Raw genomic sequence first — 15249 nt, 5'->3', positions numbered from 1 at the left:
ACCTATCTTAAAAAGATTAAACAAGGTCACTCCACATAAAGCTCCTAGGACCTGGCATATCATAAGTGGGTGCTCAAGAAAAGGCAATGATGGCCAGGCGTCGTGACACACACCTGTAATCCCAGCACTTTGGGAGGCTGAGGCAGGTGGATCACTCGAGGCCAGGAGTTCGAGACCAGCCTGGCCAACATGGTGAAACCCTGTCTCTACTAAAAATACGAAAAGTAGCCGGATATTGTGGCACGCACCTGTGATCCCAGCTACTTGGAAGGCTGAGGCGTAAGAATCACTTGAACCTGGGAGGTGGAGCTTGTAGTGAGCCAAGATTGTGCCACTGCACTCCAACCTGGGTGACAGAGTGAGATCCTGTCTCAAAAAGAAAAAAGAAAAAGAAAAAAGAAATGACAGCGATGGCAGTGATGATGCGGATGATTGCAGCAGCTGTTTCCAGGAGGTGGGGCTGGAAGAAAGGTCCTGCCTGCTGGGAGGATCATCTTGGATGTGGTTACGTCGGAAGCAGGTCCTAAAGACTGGGTGGGGTTTGGACATGCCATGAAGGGGTGGGAAGGAATGAAGGCCCCAAGCGAAGGTCCAGTAGCCAGAAAGCTGGAGTGTGCCCAGAAAACAGCCAGTGTGGGGCCAGAGCACTGGAGAGGAGGGGACAGAAAGGGGAAGCAGGTCAGGCAGGGTGTCAGGGGCCAGGTCTAAGAAGCCACTAGACTTAGTCCTATAGGCAATGGAGGCTGCTGATGCTGTGTAGTGCAGAAAAACTCCTTTGGGGGCCATTGTGTCAAATGAAAGAGCAAAGATAACAGAGACCTGTGAGGGGCCTCCTCAGTAGTCCAAGCAAGAGAAGAGAATCCTCCAAACCAGGGCAGCCAGCTAGAGATGGAGAGGAGGCGGTGGGTGGCAGAGATGCCAGGGCTGAGGTTGCTGGATGTGAGTGTTCCCAGCTGTGAAATGGGGACCAGCTGGTTGGGGCCAAGGAGGCCAAAGCCATGTCCTTCCTAGAGGGCTGGCTCAGGACACTTGGCTAAGGGCTTATACCACCCAGATCCATGCCTCCCAGTTGGAGGTGCCAATCCTGGCTCTGCCATGGGCCAGCAAGTGACTTGGAGGGGACCCCTTCTCTCAGTTTCCCCATCTGTGCCGTGAGTGGGTTGAAGGGCTAAGCCCTGAGGGGTCTTTCCTGGACAGTCCTCTGATCTCCCCCTCCTCCTGCACTGTCTCACTCTTGAATTCTGAACGAGTGTCAGGCCTGTGTTTCCGGACAGTTCCCCGGGTGACACGGGACAGAGGATTATTAGTGGCTCCTGGGGAGGCCTCCAGGTGTAGCTCTGAGTTGATTTCATGGCCTTTCAGTCCCCCTCCATCCCTGGGTGCCTCCAAGGACACCAGCCAAGTACAGCTGATTGCATCTCCACTCTGACACTTGAAACAAGGGATGTTAATGTAGGGAGATGCTTTGGGAACCAGAGCCTCAAACATCTGGAGTTTCTCACTGATGCAGGAAATGATGTCCCTTCCTCATGTCAGTCATTCGTGGTGAAGAGGCAGGGAGCAGTGCCGGGAGAGCAGGTGCAGCCGCCTTGGCGACGTCATCCTCAGGGCTGATGACTCAGCCACCGGTGGCTGCCCCAGGAGAGGGTCAGCCTCCCACGATGGCAGCATGCCCTGTCAGCCATTCCTGCTTATTTCCCATGATCATCACTAGTCCCTCTGACTCCAGGCAGCGCAGCGTCTCCCCTTCTATTCAGTGCTGGCTCCAGCCTCCAGGCCCTGGCCCTGCAGTCCAGCTTCTCTCTCCTTCAAGGTCCAGGCCTGTATTACCTCTCCAGGGCTCCCTCTCGAATTGATCTGTTTTTTTTTCTCTCTCTCTCTCTTTTTAAATTTGAGACCGCATCTCACTCTGTTGCCCAGGTTGGAGTGCAGTGGCTCAGTGATCTCGGTTCACTGCAACCTCTGCCTCCCGGGTTCAAGCGATTCTCATGCCTCAGCCTCCTGAGTAGCTGGGATTACAGGCGTGCGCCACCACGCCCGGCTAACTTTTGTATTTTTAGTAGAGATGGGGTTTCACCATGTTGGCCAGGCTGGACTCGAACTCCGGACCTCAGGTGACCCACCCACCTCGGCCTCCCAAAGTGCTGGGATTACAGGTGTGAGCCACCGCGCCTGGCCAAATTGATCCCCTTCTTCCCCTCAGTTGTTACTGCAGAGGCTGCACTGCTCTGGTCTGAGATTATAGTCAGTTGGTAATTATTCCAGGTGTGCCCACCTGGCCTCCTGTCTTTAGGGACCAGAAGGCTGGCAGCCTGGTGGGGTGAAGGAGCATAGGGAAGCTATGGCTCCACCTTGTGGATGGCCTGCCCTGTGGGCCTTGGCTGAATGGGCAGAGGCAGAGCTGGGGTTGGGCTGTCGTCTGCCCTTGCACTTGGGTGTAACGCCTCTGTAACGCCGCTGTGGGTGGGCGTCTGAGCATCAGCCTTGGGTGTGGTGGGTGATCCACACATGCTTCCCGGATCGGGCAGAGTGTGGTGCTCACTGGGGTGGCTTCATGCCCAGGCCAGGCCACTACCTTCCTCCTCAGCACCCCTCCTCCCCAGCCTGCCTCAGCGCCTGAAATACCCTAGATCTTTCCTGCTTCAGGTTAAGCACAGATGGTGCCTGTGAAGCTGCAGCTGACCTGGGAGGGGTGAGGCGTCGAGCAGTTGCTGTACCAAGGGGTACTAGGGGCAAGGGATTAGCCAGCAAGTCACCCCATTCACTCTAAACCCACTGCTATACAAACGCAGCTTCAGGACAGGCCCCTAGCTCTTCTCTCCAACCAGACTGCCACCCCGACGGTCCCATCTTTGAAAATTCCAAGGCTCCCATGCGTTGAATCATTACTGGTCAGCAATACGTCATCCACACCATGCCTGGATATCCCAGAGCTTTCTGTTCTGATGGAACAGAAGATGAGAGAGGTGACCTACGTGGTACGTTAGAGTTTAAAGTCACAGCAGTAGAGGATGCGTGAGATGAGGACAAAAGGGAGGGGAGGGGCTTAGAGAGGAGTGAAGGTGCGAAGCCACCCTAGGCGTACTTCATCCATTTTGGTGGGGGGTCTGCCCTACTTACGTTCCAAGTGGTGGGAAGAGCTTTTCTCAGTGCCCTGTGGTGTCCAGAAAAACATCCCAGGCAAGCGTCATCTCTTGCTGCCTGAAAAGGTACATTCTGGTTATCACGGACATCAGGAACTGCCTGGATCCCCAGAACCAGTGGCATAGAGCAGAGGGTGAGTCTGGGCCATAGGGATGAGGTGGGAAGAAGGGGTGAGTTGTCGTGGGTCCTGAAGGGAGTTGCAGACCAGCATGAGCTCTGTCTGATCTGCTCGCTGGAACAGCAGGCAGCTTTGGCTCCCCCGGCCCAGTGCGGCTCCAGGTGCCTCTATTGCAGGAGGAGGATTCAAGGTCAATTTCCCATCCCAACAGGGAGGCAGAGCAGGTTCTTTTACCTCCAGGTGAAGGGGGCTTTTATACAGAGGAACCGGGTCAAAGTGCACCCAGCTTCAAGGTCACCTCTGTCTCTCCCCAGCCTCAGTGGGGACCAGAAGGGGAGGGTCCTTCACCAAAGAAGTGGGTGGGGAGCTCAGCACTGGGGACTGATTGCCAGAGGGGTCCTCACAGCCCAAGGTTCCTTGTGGCAGGCAAGGCCTTTCTCATCCAGCCAGAGGGGAGAGAGCTGTCTGTCCAGCACCCCAGGCTACACAGCTGTGTCCCCAGGACATATCTTGGTGTCTTCAGCTGTCCCAGAAAGATAGTCACGGAGCCCTCTTCAGGGGTAGCTGGGTGTCACCCTGACCGTCATCAGAGTGGACTCTGGCAGGGCCAGGCTGGCTCCCCACGTTGAGGCTGACCACAGGGTAGCTTTAGCTGTGCAAGGCCACAAGGGGCAGGCATTCATGGGGAGGTCTTGAAGCAGAGAAACTCCCCTGCTTCTTCCACTCATTAACTCCCTTGTTAGGGCTTTGCCTTTGGGCAGAGATCCCCCGCCAGCCAGTCCAAAGTATGAGAGTGGTGTGACTTCATGTACACAGTTGGGTCACCTCTAGAGCCTGGACAAGCCCCTTCTCACATCTGCTGAGAAGGGAATCCAGTTGGCTGTCCCCGCCTGCAGGTAGGAGGGTCAAATTCTGCTTTGCCCCTTACTCCGTCTTCCATAAAGCCTTTCCCAGATGACCCCAGCTCACAACGGCCCCTCCCTTCTCTGAGCCGTGGAGCTCATTGTCTCGAGCTGTGCCACTTGCCTCTGCTATGGGACCAAACAGCACCCTGGTCCTCATGCTGAGCTCTGCAGAGTACGGGGGGCTAGGGTCAGATCTCATGGGTCCTGAGGGGATAAGGTGAGAGGAGGCACAGGTGGCCCAGACAGCCCACTCCCTCCAGCCAGATCTCACTCATTAGACACCCAACCTAGGTTCAAATCCCCTCTCAGGCACTTATTGGCTGGGTGACCCTGAGAACCTCAGGGTTACTTAACCTTTCTGAACCTCAGTTTCCTCATCTGCAAAATGGGCACTATGATAATAGATACCTCAGGGTATGATTCAGTGAATTAATGAAGCAATGTGTTTAGCACAGTACCTAACTAGAGTTAGCCTTCGATATATGTAAACCATTGTTACCAATTAAATTATTTTTATAGGTTTTAAATATTGGGTCTGTGAATAAATTTCATTTGGGGGAGAAAAGTGTGCTACTAAAACAAACAAACAAAACAAGGAGAAAGAAGCTTTGAAAGCCACTGAATTTCAGCCAGCCCGTTTTGTACTTTACCACGTACAGTACAACCGAGAGGCATACGAACTTTTCTGTTAGGATATTATACCTTATATTATATCATGTCTGTCTTACTGGAGAAAAGGTATTTTGAGGTCAAAACCACACTGGCTCCATCTCTTTTTTCTTTTTTTTTTCTCTTTTCTTTTTTTTTTTTTTTTTTTTTTCTGAGACAGGGTCTCACCCTGTTGCCCAGGCTAGAGTGCAGTGGTGTGATCATGACTCACTGCAGCCTCGACCTCTTGGGCTCAGGGAAGCCTCCCGCCTCAGCCTCCCAAGTAGCTGAGACTACAGGCAAGCCGCCATGTTTGGCTAATTTTTTTTTTTTTTGGTAGAGATAGGCTGTCACTATGTTGCCCAGGCTGGTCTCTTGGCCTCAAGCAATCCTCTTGCCTTGACCTCCCAAAGTGCTGGGATTATAGGCATGAGCCACTGAGTCCTGCCTGGCTTCATCTTCATCTTTTAATTCTACCCCTGCCTGGCACCAGGCTGTGCCTGTGATGGGTAAGGGTGGGTCCTCCCTAGGTGGAAACAAAGGCAGAACCCTGCAGAGTGCACACAGGTGGGCAACTCAGGTCCCCCTTCTAACCGCTCTGTTTCTCCCCATGGTCCACCCTGCTGGCATCTCTATCTGGTCCTTGCTGACTCGCACCAGGCTCAAGGTCATATCCTGGCACAACACGTTGTATCGTCTTGCTCATGAACAGACAGCCAGCACCAGCTCTGTGCCAGGCCTTGGGCCCTCCTGGACTGTGGGGGGCCAAGCCATCAGCTCTCCTTCCTGAAGCAGATTTGCCCAGGGCCTCAGGATTTGTTGTGATATTCAGTTGCTCTGAAGTAGCCTGGAGGTACGGGTTCCCAAGAGACTCAGCTGCCAGAATTCCCAAGAAAGTTCTCTAAGTCTTAGAAGCACAAGCCCCCAGTTGTCGATGCCCAAATCTCAAAGGACCCTTTGGGCATCTCTGGGGCAGTTCCTTCCTGTTTCAGAGGGTGAGACGGAGGCACAAAATGGCCAAGGTCGGAGGCCGGGCCAGAGCTCAGGCTCCTGGCTCTTGGCTCTTGGCCTGGGGCTCCTCCCATGACATCAAGCATCTTTTCTGCAAAAGTTGTGACCCGTGCTCTGTGGGTTGCTCTTCTGTGTCTCTTGAGGCAGAGTGGGAAGGCAGGTCGGAGAGAGCAGCCGCTACCCAGGCTGCTGATGGTAACGGGGAAATGTGCTCTGAGCCTGCTGTCTGGTGGGAGTGGCTTGGCCTGCACTTGGGTAAGTGGTGTTCACTGTCACAGCAGCTTGCATCCGCACCGCAGGCTGCCCCCCAAGAAGCTAAAGCCTCTCAGGCCTGGCTCAGTAGGGAGACCCTGAGGGCAGGGGTGAGCCTCAGAGAGGGCTGGGCCTAGAAAAGAAATAAAGAAGGAAGGAAGGGATTTGGACATTCAGGACCATGGGGAACAGAAAACAAGCCACTGATTTCGTTCACGAAGGACAGGCCAGCTGCCGCCTCGGGCATCCCCTCCACCCCCGGGGATTGACACCTCCCCGCCCTGAGAAACCATCCGGTGGACTTAGCAAATCAGCCCCGTAGGGAAGAGGAGGCAAGGCTTTCAGATTTCAGCATCCTTCTGGGAGAGAGCTGTGTCCACACCCTATCTTTCTGAGCCCACTCCCAGCAATTTTCTCAATTATCCCTGTAATTTATTAAAAACCCATCTCAAAGCCCAGCTGGTGAGTCAGCCCCTGGGAACAGCTGGCAGAGGGTGAATGGTAGGAGGAGGGGACGGGATAGGGTGAGGCCTGCCCTGGGTGGAGCTGCCTTCCAGATGCGGCTGCCCCTCCTGGGTAGGACACAGCAACTCTTGGAAATGTCCTTTCAAACTTAAAATACTCAGGCCAGCAGCTTAACCTAGAAAGAGAAAGAAACAATGGGGGTGACGTTTGTTTCGTGCTGGCTACTACGGCCAGATCTGGGCCAAATGCCTTACCTGAAGTTTTTATTGATTGGCTCCGAGAGAAACCCCTTTTCCCGATCATCTTCCTGACAAGAGTGAGGCTGAGCAGTTAAGACCAAGGCCACAGCTGCGAGTTACAGATCTGGGATTCAAACCCAGGCCTGCAGCTCCAGGGCTACAGCTCCCCTCCCCTCCTGACCCCTCCTCCCTCCTGAGCCTGCCTGTCCACCTGGGCCTGATCCAAACCCTTTCACACATGAACCTCGAGGCTGGGCAGGTGTTCATCTTCTGTTTTGCCCTCGGAGGAAAGAAGCCCAGCACGGCCAAGGGGCGTCACCAAGCCTGCTGGGGACTTAATGATGGGCTGGGTCATGCTGCATAGCCCCTTATGGTTGGGAGCATTTGCACACCTTGTCAGCTCTGACTACATGCCCAGGCCATGGGGACTGTCATTATCAATGTTATGCAGATGAGGAATGAGGCTCAGAGAAGCCAAGTGACTTCCATGAGGTCACACAGCCTGTAAGTGGCACAGCCAGAAGTCTCACCCTGAACCTGGGCTCATTCACCACCTTCCAGCTCAGCCACCTCCCCAGATCACCAGTGTCCAGGTAGCCCTGAGCCAGGTGCAGGCTGGAGGGACAGCCAGTCACACGCTGGGGCAGAGACGGGCTGCCAGGTACACCAGCACCTGGAGCCTGGCTGGCTCTTGGCCCAACACCTGTGGGCAAACCTGGCCACACTGCTGCTGGCTCCTCACTGACCACCTCCCTTCCCTTCCTTCTTCCAGTCCCCTGTTTTCATAGCCCAAGTTGGCCGAGACCTGGTCTCCCAGACGGAGGAGAAGCTCCTGCAGAAGCCGTGCAAAGAACTCTTCTCTGCCTGTGCACAGTAAGTGCCCCAGCCACCTGGCCTGTCCTCCCTGGGCTGCCCGGAGATGGGACGCCACAGCTCTCCACCTGACCGTACAGGGCACTGAGGCAGGTCTTCCGTGCCTGACAGCTTCAGCCAAGTTATACCAACTGTTTGTATACTTCCCATGAAGAGAAAAAGATATCGAGATGCCAAGTCCAAAGAAAACATCTGCTGCTAAGGGCGTTGAAAGCAAGTGGCTCTCCAGGCTGTTGAGACAGAGGAATGTGCAAACATTTGACCCTGTCTGGGTGGTTTGGAGATCTTTCCCAGGGTCCTCAACCCCCACCACCACCACCAACCAGAGCCAGTGCTACTGATGCAGAGGGCGCTTCTCAGCTGAGCCCTGTCACCTTGTCTGCAGGTGGCACATCCACCCCGCAGGGGGTGAGACGAGTCGATGGCCATGCTGCCAGCAGAGTACCAACTAAACCCCACCCCATCCTGCACACACATACACTGAAGGCATGAGCACCGAGGAGCACACACAAGTACAAACACACACACACAAGTGCACACACACTTGCTGACACAGGTGCACACACATACACACGCTCGTGCAAGCTCTCCAAAGCCAGGTTACCCCACATAGCTGGATGAGCCTAGAGGCTTTTTGTGTGCCCTTATTCAGCACCACAGACATCAATTGAGTACCTACTGTGTACCTGGCACTGTGCTGGGTGCTAGGGGATACCAAGGTGAACAAGAACCCAGTCCTGGCTTTCATGGAGTTTATACAAGAAAAATAGCAACCTGCATACACTTAGAGGGGAGCTGGGAGGGCTGTCCTGGGACTAAGCCCTGGGTTAGGTGCTGGGGAGAGGCCCTGGTAGACAGAGCAAGCTTGGTTGCTGCTCTCTTGGAGCTGCCCAGGAGTCAGATCTGACAGTGGGTGTGGTCTTGGTTGGTGACCCTGACCCTGAGGGAATGGCCATCGTGGCTCCCAACCATGGCTTTCAGGTTTGGCAGGACACAGCCTCTGACATGCACCACCTGCCGTAGTCCCCTCCCTTGCCCAGGCCCCAAGTGCCGGTGCTAGATTACTCAGCGTGGCCACTTTCTAAAGGAAAGAAGCTACCTGCAGGAAGCTTCAGAACCTGCCCTGATGGCCTAAGATCCATAGAGATCCACGGCATCCCAGGGCTCAACCTGGCGCCTGGCCCACAGCGGGTGACCAGTAAATTCCGCTGCATGCATAAAAAACTCCCAGTGGCTTTGCTAGTCCAAGACCAGATCCAGAGCTGCAGTTCTGAGGGGCTGTGGCCCCACCCTTCCCCCAACCACCTACCACCCCTGATTCCCAGCCCCTCCCTGCACCTCGTTAAGTCTTCGTCTGTTCTCAGCTTAAGGTCCCTTCTTCAGAGAGACCCCTCTACCCTCGCAGTCCCCCCGAACTCATTCATGACATACCTCTGGGATTGTTTATTTCATGTTTGCTATTCACTGTTTGTGTCCCACATACAATGCCAACCGTTTGCTCCCAGCTGTATCCCAGGACCTAGAACAGTGCCCAACACATGGCAGGTGCCCAACAAGTGTTGGCAGGACCAACCAGGTTCACACAACGCTCAGCAGAATGGCAGGACCTCTGGCCAGACGTGCTGCGTCTGCATGGGTTGAGAGCCCTGTTTTCTTGCATTTCCAAAGCTGGATATTGCTTTGCCTCCGTGCTTGAAGATCGGGATTATAAAATGTTCACCCTCTTGTTCCATCTGCGCCAGGTCTGTCCACGAGTACCTGAGGGGAGAACCATTCCACGAATATCTGGACAGCATGTATTTTGACCGCTTTCTCCAGTGGAAGTGGTTGGAAGGGTGAGTCCACAACACCCCATACAGATCAGGGAGGCAGAGGGTACACATTTTTCATCTGAGAATTCACATAAAAATCAGTTACCTCCCATGGGCTCATGGTTAAAACAAAATTAACCCGACTCCTCCTGTTAATTAAGTTGTGTATTCTAGAAATGCTGTATGCTTATTCAAGTGCACACACACACACACATTCACACAAACGTAAACGGCATCTTGTTCTTACTTTTTTGCTTCACTGTCTTTGGGAACTCTTTCTCTGCTAGCGAATAAAGAGCTGCCATATTCCTTGGAGTAGTTGCACATCCTTGATTTAATCCAGTGCCCTGTTGATCAATATTGAGGTAGTTCTCCATTTTTCTGTGTGCAGCCCTCCCTAAGTAATAAGTAGCTTTGTACATAAATCTTCAAGTACTTCTGCAAGTACATCCAGAGAAATTCCTAGCAGAGGAATTTCTGGGTCAGAAGGCACCTGATTTGAAACTGTGAGTGCTGTTAAGCCGCCATGCAAAACAGCTGCCCCTGACCCCCAGTGCAGCAGTGCCTGAGTGCCTGCTCCTCAGCTCCACCAACACTGTTCTCGTGTTTTCCTGCCCAGTGAGCGAGCAGGACAGCTTCCTTGTTGCTTATTTTCTTGTCTCTCTAATAATGGGGGAGACCAAGCATCTTTTCCTGTGTGCTTGCCGCCTTACTCTCTTCAAAGTACTCGCCCATGTGTGGCTGTGACTTGGGCAGTTGTGTCCCCGCTGTGACACGTGAGGAAGCAGAACATAGGACCTGACTGAGCTCGTCACCCAGGAAGCCAGCAGTGCTGCTGACGAGGCCCCAGCGCAGTGCTCTGCCACCTTCACTAGCCCAGGATTTGCAGAGCGGGGCGATGCCTGTGTAAAATCCATGCTGGGCTGAGCTGGCAGACGAGGGTGGGAGCCTCCCCTCCCACAGCCCAGAGGCCTGGCACGCACAGCCATCTGGGGGCATCTGGTGAGAAAGGAGCCATCCACTGCTGTCTGCCAGCCCCACAGCTGGTTGCGTCCCCCGTAGACACTCAGGCAGCTGCAGGCCAGGAGCCCCTCTGAGCCCCATTCACAGCCCTTCCCTGCCTGCTTCCGGAAACCCAGCAGAAAGCCCTGGGCTCTGCAGCCATGGACGGCTGCTTTCTCTCCACCTGACTAGTGGGGATGACAGCGTGACCAGAGATGGCCTCCTTAATGGCTGCTGTCCACCCTGCACAGGCACATCATGGCTCCAGGAGAGCTTGAGAGGCAAAGGATTGGCCTAGACATCTACTGGAGGCACCAGAGCCCCCAGCCTGGGTCCGAGTCCTGCCTCTGCCTCTTCCCAAGGAGGGGCCTCAGAAAGGGTCACTCACGTCTCCACACCTCAGCGTCCTCATTTGTAAAATGGGGATGATTGTGCCTGCATTGTGGGCTTGGGCTGAGGGGGAGATAAGATAAGCACAATACCTGCTGGAACAAGGCAGGTGTTCCGCAAAGCTCAGCCATTTGACCACAGGAAATAAACTGCTGAATGCAGTTGTTGCGTCCGTCACCACCATCATCACCATCATCACCATCACCACCATCATCAGCATCACTGCTATCATCAGCATCAATGCCATCAACAGCATCACCGCCATCAACAGCATCACCACCTTCATCGACATCACCACCATCATCAGCATCACCGCCTTCATCGACATCACCACCATCATCAGCATCACCACCTTCATCAACATCACCACCATCTTCAGCATCATCACCATCATCAGCATCACCACCATCAACAGCATCACCGCCATCAACAGCATCACCACCATCATCAGCATCACCGCCATCAACAGCATCACCACCATCAGTAGCATCACAGCCATCAACAGCATCACCACCATCAACAGCATCACCGCCATCATCAGTATCACCGCCATCATCAGCATCACGGCTATCATCAGCATCAATGCCATCAACAGTATCACCGCCATCAACAGCATCACTGCCATCATCAGTATCACTGCCATCATCAGCATCACTGCTATCATCAGCATCACTGCTGTTATCAGTATCACACTGCCATCAACAGCATTACCACCATCATTAGTATCACCACCATCATCAGCATCACCACCATCATCAGCATCACCACCATCATCAGCATCACCACCATCATCAGCATCACCGCCATCAACAGCATCACCGCCATCATCAGCATCACCGCCATCATCAGCATCACCTCCATCATCAGCATCATCGCCATCATCAGCATCACCACCATCATCAGCATCACCTCCATCATTAGCATCATCACCATCAGCAGCAGCACTGCCATCATCAGCATCACCGCCATCATCAGCATCACTGCTGTTATCAGTATCCCACTGTCATCAACAGCATTACCACCATCATTAGTATCACCGCCATTGTCAGCGTCACTGCCGTCAACAGCATCACTGCCATCAACAGCATCACCACCATCATCAGTATCACCGCCATCAACAGCATCACTGCCATTAGCCCCACTTCACCAGGTCTGATATTGGGAGGAACAGCCAACTCTTGCTGGAGGGTCAGTCCTGATTCTGACAATTACAGGGCAGTCTAGTGGAACTGTGTTCACCATGCCCACGCCCCGTTCTGGAGCCCTGGCTGTGAAACACACAACCCCAATCTGTGCGTACCTTCCCAGAGTGGCAGTGTGGGGTCAGGATACGCAGCATGGGCTGCCTAGACCCCAACTCCAGCCCACCACTACCAGCCAGGGCCTTGGGCAACTCATTTCACTTCTTGAAGCCTCCGTGTTCTCATCTGCAGAATGGGGATGATAATGATGCCTGCTCCCTGAGCTGGTGTGAGGATTATACAAGCCCCCATGCATGCTTGGAGCAGCAGGTATTGTTACTATAGAGACCCCAGAGCAGGGTATGTCCTTTATTCCTAGGAATTCAAATAATGACATCTGACACAACACCAGTTTACAAAGAGCCCTCCACAGGATGTAAGGCCTTCTCATGATAATTTTCCTCAGAGGAGTTGGAGCAGCCTTGGGCCACTCAGCAAGCGCCTGGCAAGGCTGGAACCTGAACCCAGAGTCCCCCTCCCAAGTCCTCGGCCCTTGGTCCACCCAGCACTCCAGTTCCCATAGCAGCCTTTGTCAGTGGTCACTGGCTTTCCTTTTTCTTACCTGCACCAAGCACATGAAATGGAGAAATTGTCCTTTTTAATCTGTGGCCTGATTGCAAAGAAGTTAAGAGTTCACCCTTTTGAAGGCATTAAGTTTTTGGAGCCTGTAGGTCAGGACCTTGGCCTAGGAATGAATGTCCTACATAATGGATAGCACCCTGCACAAGATCCTGCCCTGTTCGTGCTGCACTGCTGAAATAGTCGAGGGATTTTTTTCCTCCCAAGGTTAACCAAGAAATTCCTGGGAACTTGCATTCCACTCATTTCCCCCAGCAGAGGAGTTCTGTGGAGACGCCGACCAACCGTTTCTCCTCCACGCATCGTAAACTGTTAGGCGGGTAGCCTTCATGTGGTTTCGGGGGCGGCTGCAGGGAAGGCTTCCCAGGGCCACATGGTAAAGGCAGGCGTGTGGCAGGTCTTCCCTTTGGCTGCCCAGCTGCTCCTGTGCGGGAGAGCGGGAGACCTGCAGAGGGCAGCTCTGTGCTTCGGTGAGGATTGGGCCCTGCGTCCTGAGGAAGCACTGTTGAAGGGAGAAGTGAGCCATGGCATGCAAATTCAAGACAGGGTGCCAGAGAGTACCCTGGCTTTTCGGGGCTGTCCTCAGAGTGCGGCTGTAGTGCCGCAGATGTGATTTCCAGGAAAGACTCATTCGTTCAAGAGCTGCTGGGTGACTGAAGGCTCCCTGGTCGTCCTCAGCTGACCCAGTTCTTTGGCCCTGTTCAGCCTCTAGACAACCACTGCCCTGGTCGGGACTTTTGAGGAGTTTAGGGGCAGTGCTCAAAAATAGTCCTGGAGAGCCAAGAGCCAATTTTCACGTTTTAAGCTGATTATCTGTAGCCAGACAGACCAGCAACGCAAACCACAAGCCGTCTGCACCAGGATGTCCTTTATGGCAACTAGATGGGACCATGTCTTTGTTTAGTCCAAAAAGTGCCATCATGCCTCATAATCAGAAGTTTTGTCTGATTCAGTGTCATAAATGGCTTTGGCTCATTAAAACGAGGAGTCGGAAGACGCAAGGCGATCATTACTTCCAGTCCGATCTTGGCAGGCAGGATCTTCTCATGTTCCTCATCTATGTGGGAAATATAATAAAGGGTCCTCAGTAGTGGAAAGGTTGGGAACCAGTGGTAAAGATCCCCAGGACACGATTTGAAGATCAGCAGCCTCTGCCCCCTCCTGAGGCCAGGTCTCCTGGGCCAGCAGCAGGAGTGCCCGCAGGAAGGAATAGGCTGTGCCCAGGACAGGAAGCACTGCCATCCTGCTGGGCAGGCTGAGATGCACAGGTGTAGGGAGGGCTGTGACCTCCTCCATGTCCTCTGTGGGCCGCTGGTCCTCTGCGGCGCCTGGCCCCCACCCCTCCCTGCACAGAAGGCACAGCTTACTTCTGAGTTTCACCACATGATTTGCAGAGAGAGGAGAACCACGTGGAAAGTGTGGTCAAGCACCTCTGTGCTCACATTTTTCAAGCCTTCTGAGCAAGCGAGGCCTGTGCATCCCCCAGCTTGCAGGGGGCTGGGGGCCGGGGGGCTTGGGATTTGAACACTCAGCTTCAGACTAAGTCCTTGAAGGTCCAGTCTCCAGCATTGATTCCTGGGGGGGTCCCTGGGGCTGCTGTGGGGCTCCCGGAATTACACCCCACCCCAGCTGCTCTCAATGTGCCGCTGTTTCCTGTGGATTCTGAGTCTTGGCACCGTGAGACCAGTGTGCAGTGTGGGACTCTTCTTTCTTCCAGGCAACCGGTGACCAAAAACACTTTCAGGCAGTACCGAGTGCTGGGAAAAGGGGGCTTCGGGGAGGTGAGTGAACATTCACGTTTTTAATTGAAAGTTCTTATATTCAAGTCACCTTTTCTGTCCCTTCTGGATCGACCTAAAGGGTCAGCGCAGGGGTCCCCCGGGGATGCCAGTGGCTCAGTGTGGGCCCTGGGGGCAGTGAGGGTGGGGGAGAGTCAGTGGCCTTGGGGCTATCAGGTGTGTCTAAGGTGGAAGGAGGGTGTGGAGCTGGGCAGGTGAGACAGAGGGGCTCTCCCACCAGCCTCGGGCAGGGTCCAGCCTGCAGGGGACAAATGGGCCACCCTGGTCGTGTGTGGGGAGGAGATGTGAGGGCATGAGGAGGCTGGGCAACCTTGGCTGCTCAGTGCCTGGATGACGCTGTCATGCAAGATTCGAGATTTCGTTGTACATTATCCGATCTTCGATCTTCCCAGCACATGAGGCAAGACTTGTTATTCCCATTTTAGAGATCAGGAAGCTGAGGTCCAGAATGATTCGGTGACCCAGCCAAAGGCACGCAGAAAATGTGGCGCAGAACTAAGACTTGAGCCCAAATGCTTTGGTTCCCAGTTATCTGGATTATAAAGTCAGGGTTCTTGAGGATCTCCTATCGCCTACTCCCAAAACAAACTTCTCTACCAGCAGCTGCTAGGAGAAAATTCAGTTGCCCTGGGAATGGGACAGTACTTGGGGCCCCAGTCAGTTATCTAAGCCTTGGTGTGAGTGGCTCATTCTGCCCCTTCCAGGACTGGGAATCCTCGAAGGGAAGGAGGAGGGAGGGCAAGGGCCCAGGACAGCCGTGGGTCCCAGGCCA

General features: G+C 54.0%; 1 protein-coding gene across 5 annotated transcripts in view; it reads left to right on the top strand.

Annotated features, from left to right (window-relative positions):
- Positions 1-15249, top strand: part of LOC105467774 (G protein-coupled receptor kinase 5) — a 252054-nt gene that overhangs the window by 207264 nt on the left and 29541 nt on the right. For all 5 annotated transcript variants that reach the window (XM_011717505.2, XM_011717500.3, XM_071069044.1 and 2 more), the window contains exons 5-7: positions 7555-7655; positions 9398-9490; positions 14396-14459. In XM_011717505.2, coding sequence (XP_011715807.2) covers positions 7555-7655; positions 9398-9490; positions 14396-14459 — 258 coding nt within the window. The remainder of the gene's footprint in view (positions 1-7554; positions 7656-9397; positions 9491-14395; positions 14460-15249) is intronic.

The sequence above is a fragment of the Macaca nemestrina genome, chromosome 9, assembly GCF_043159975.1.
Source record: "Macaca nemestrina isolate mMacNem1 chromosome 9, mMacNem.hap1, whole genome shotgun sequence".
NCBI lineage: Eukaryota > Metazoa > Chordata > Mammalia > Primates > Cercopithecidae > Macaca > Macaca nemestrina.
Note: the sequence above shows the minus strand (reverse complement) of the source record. Positions and strands in the feature narration are given on the sequence as shown.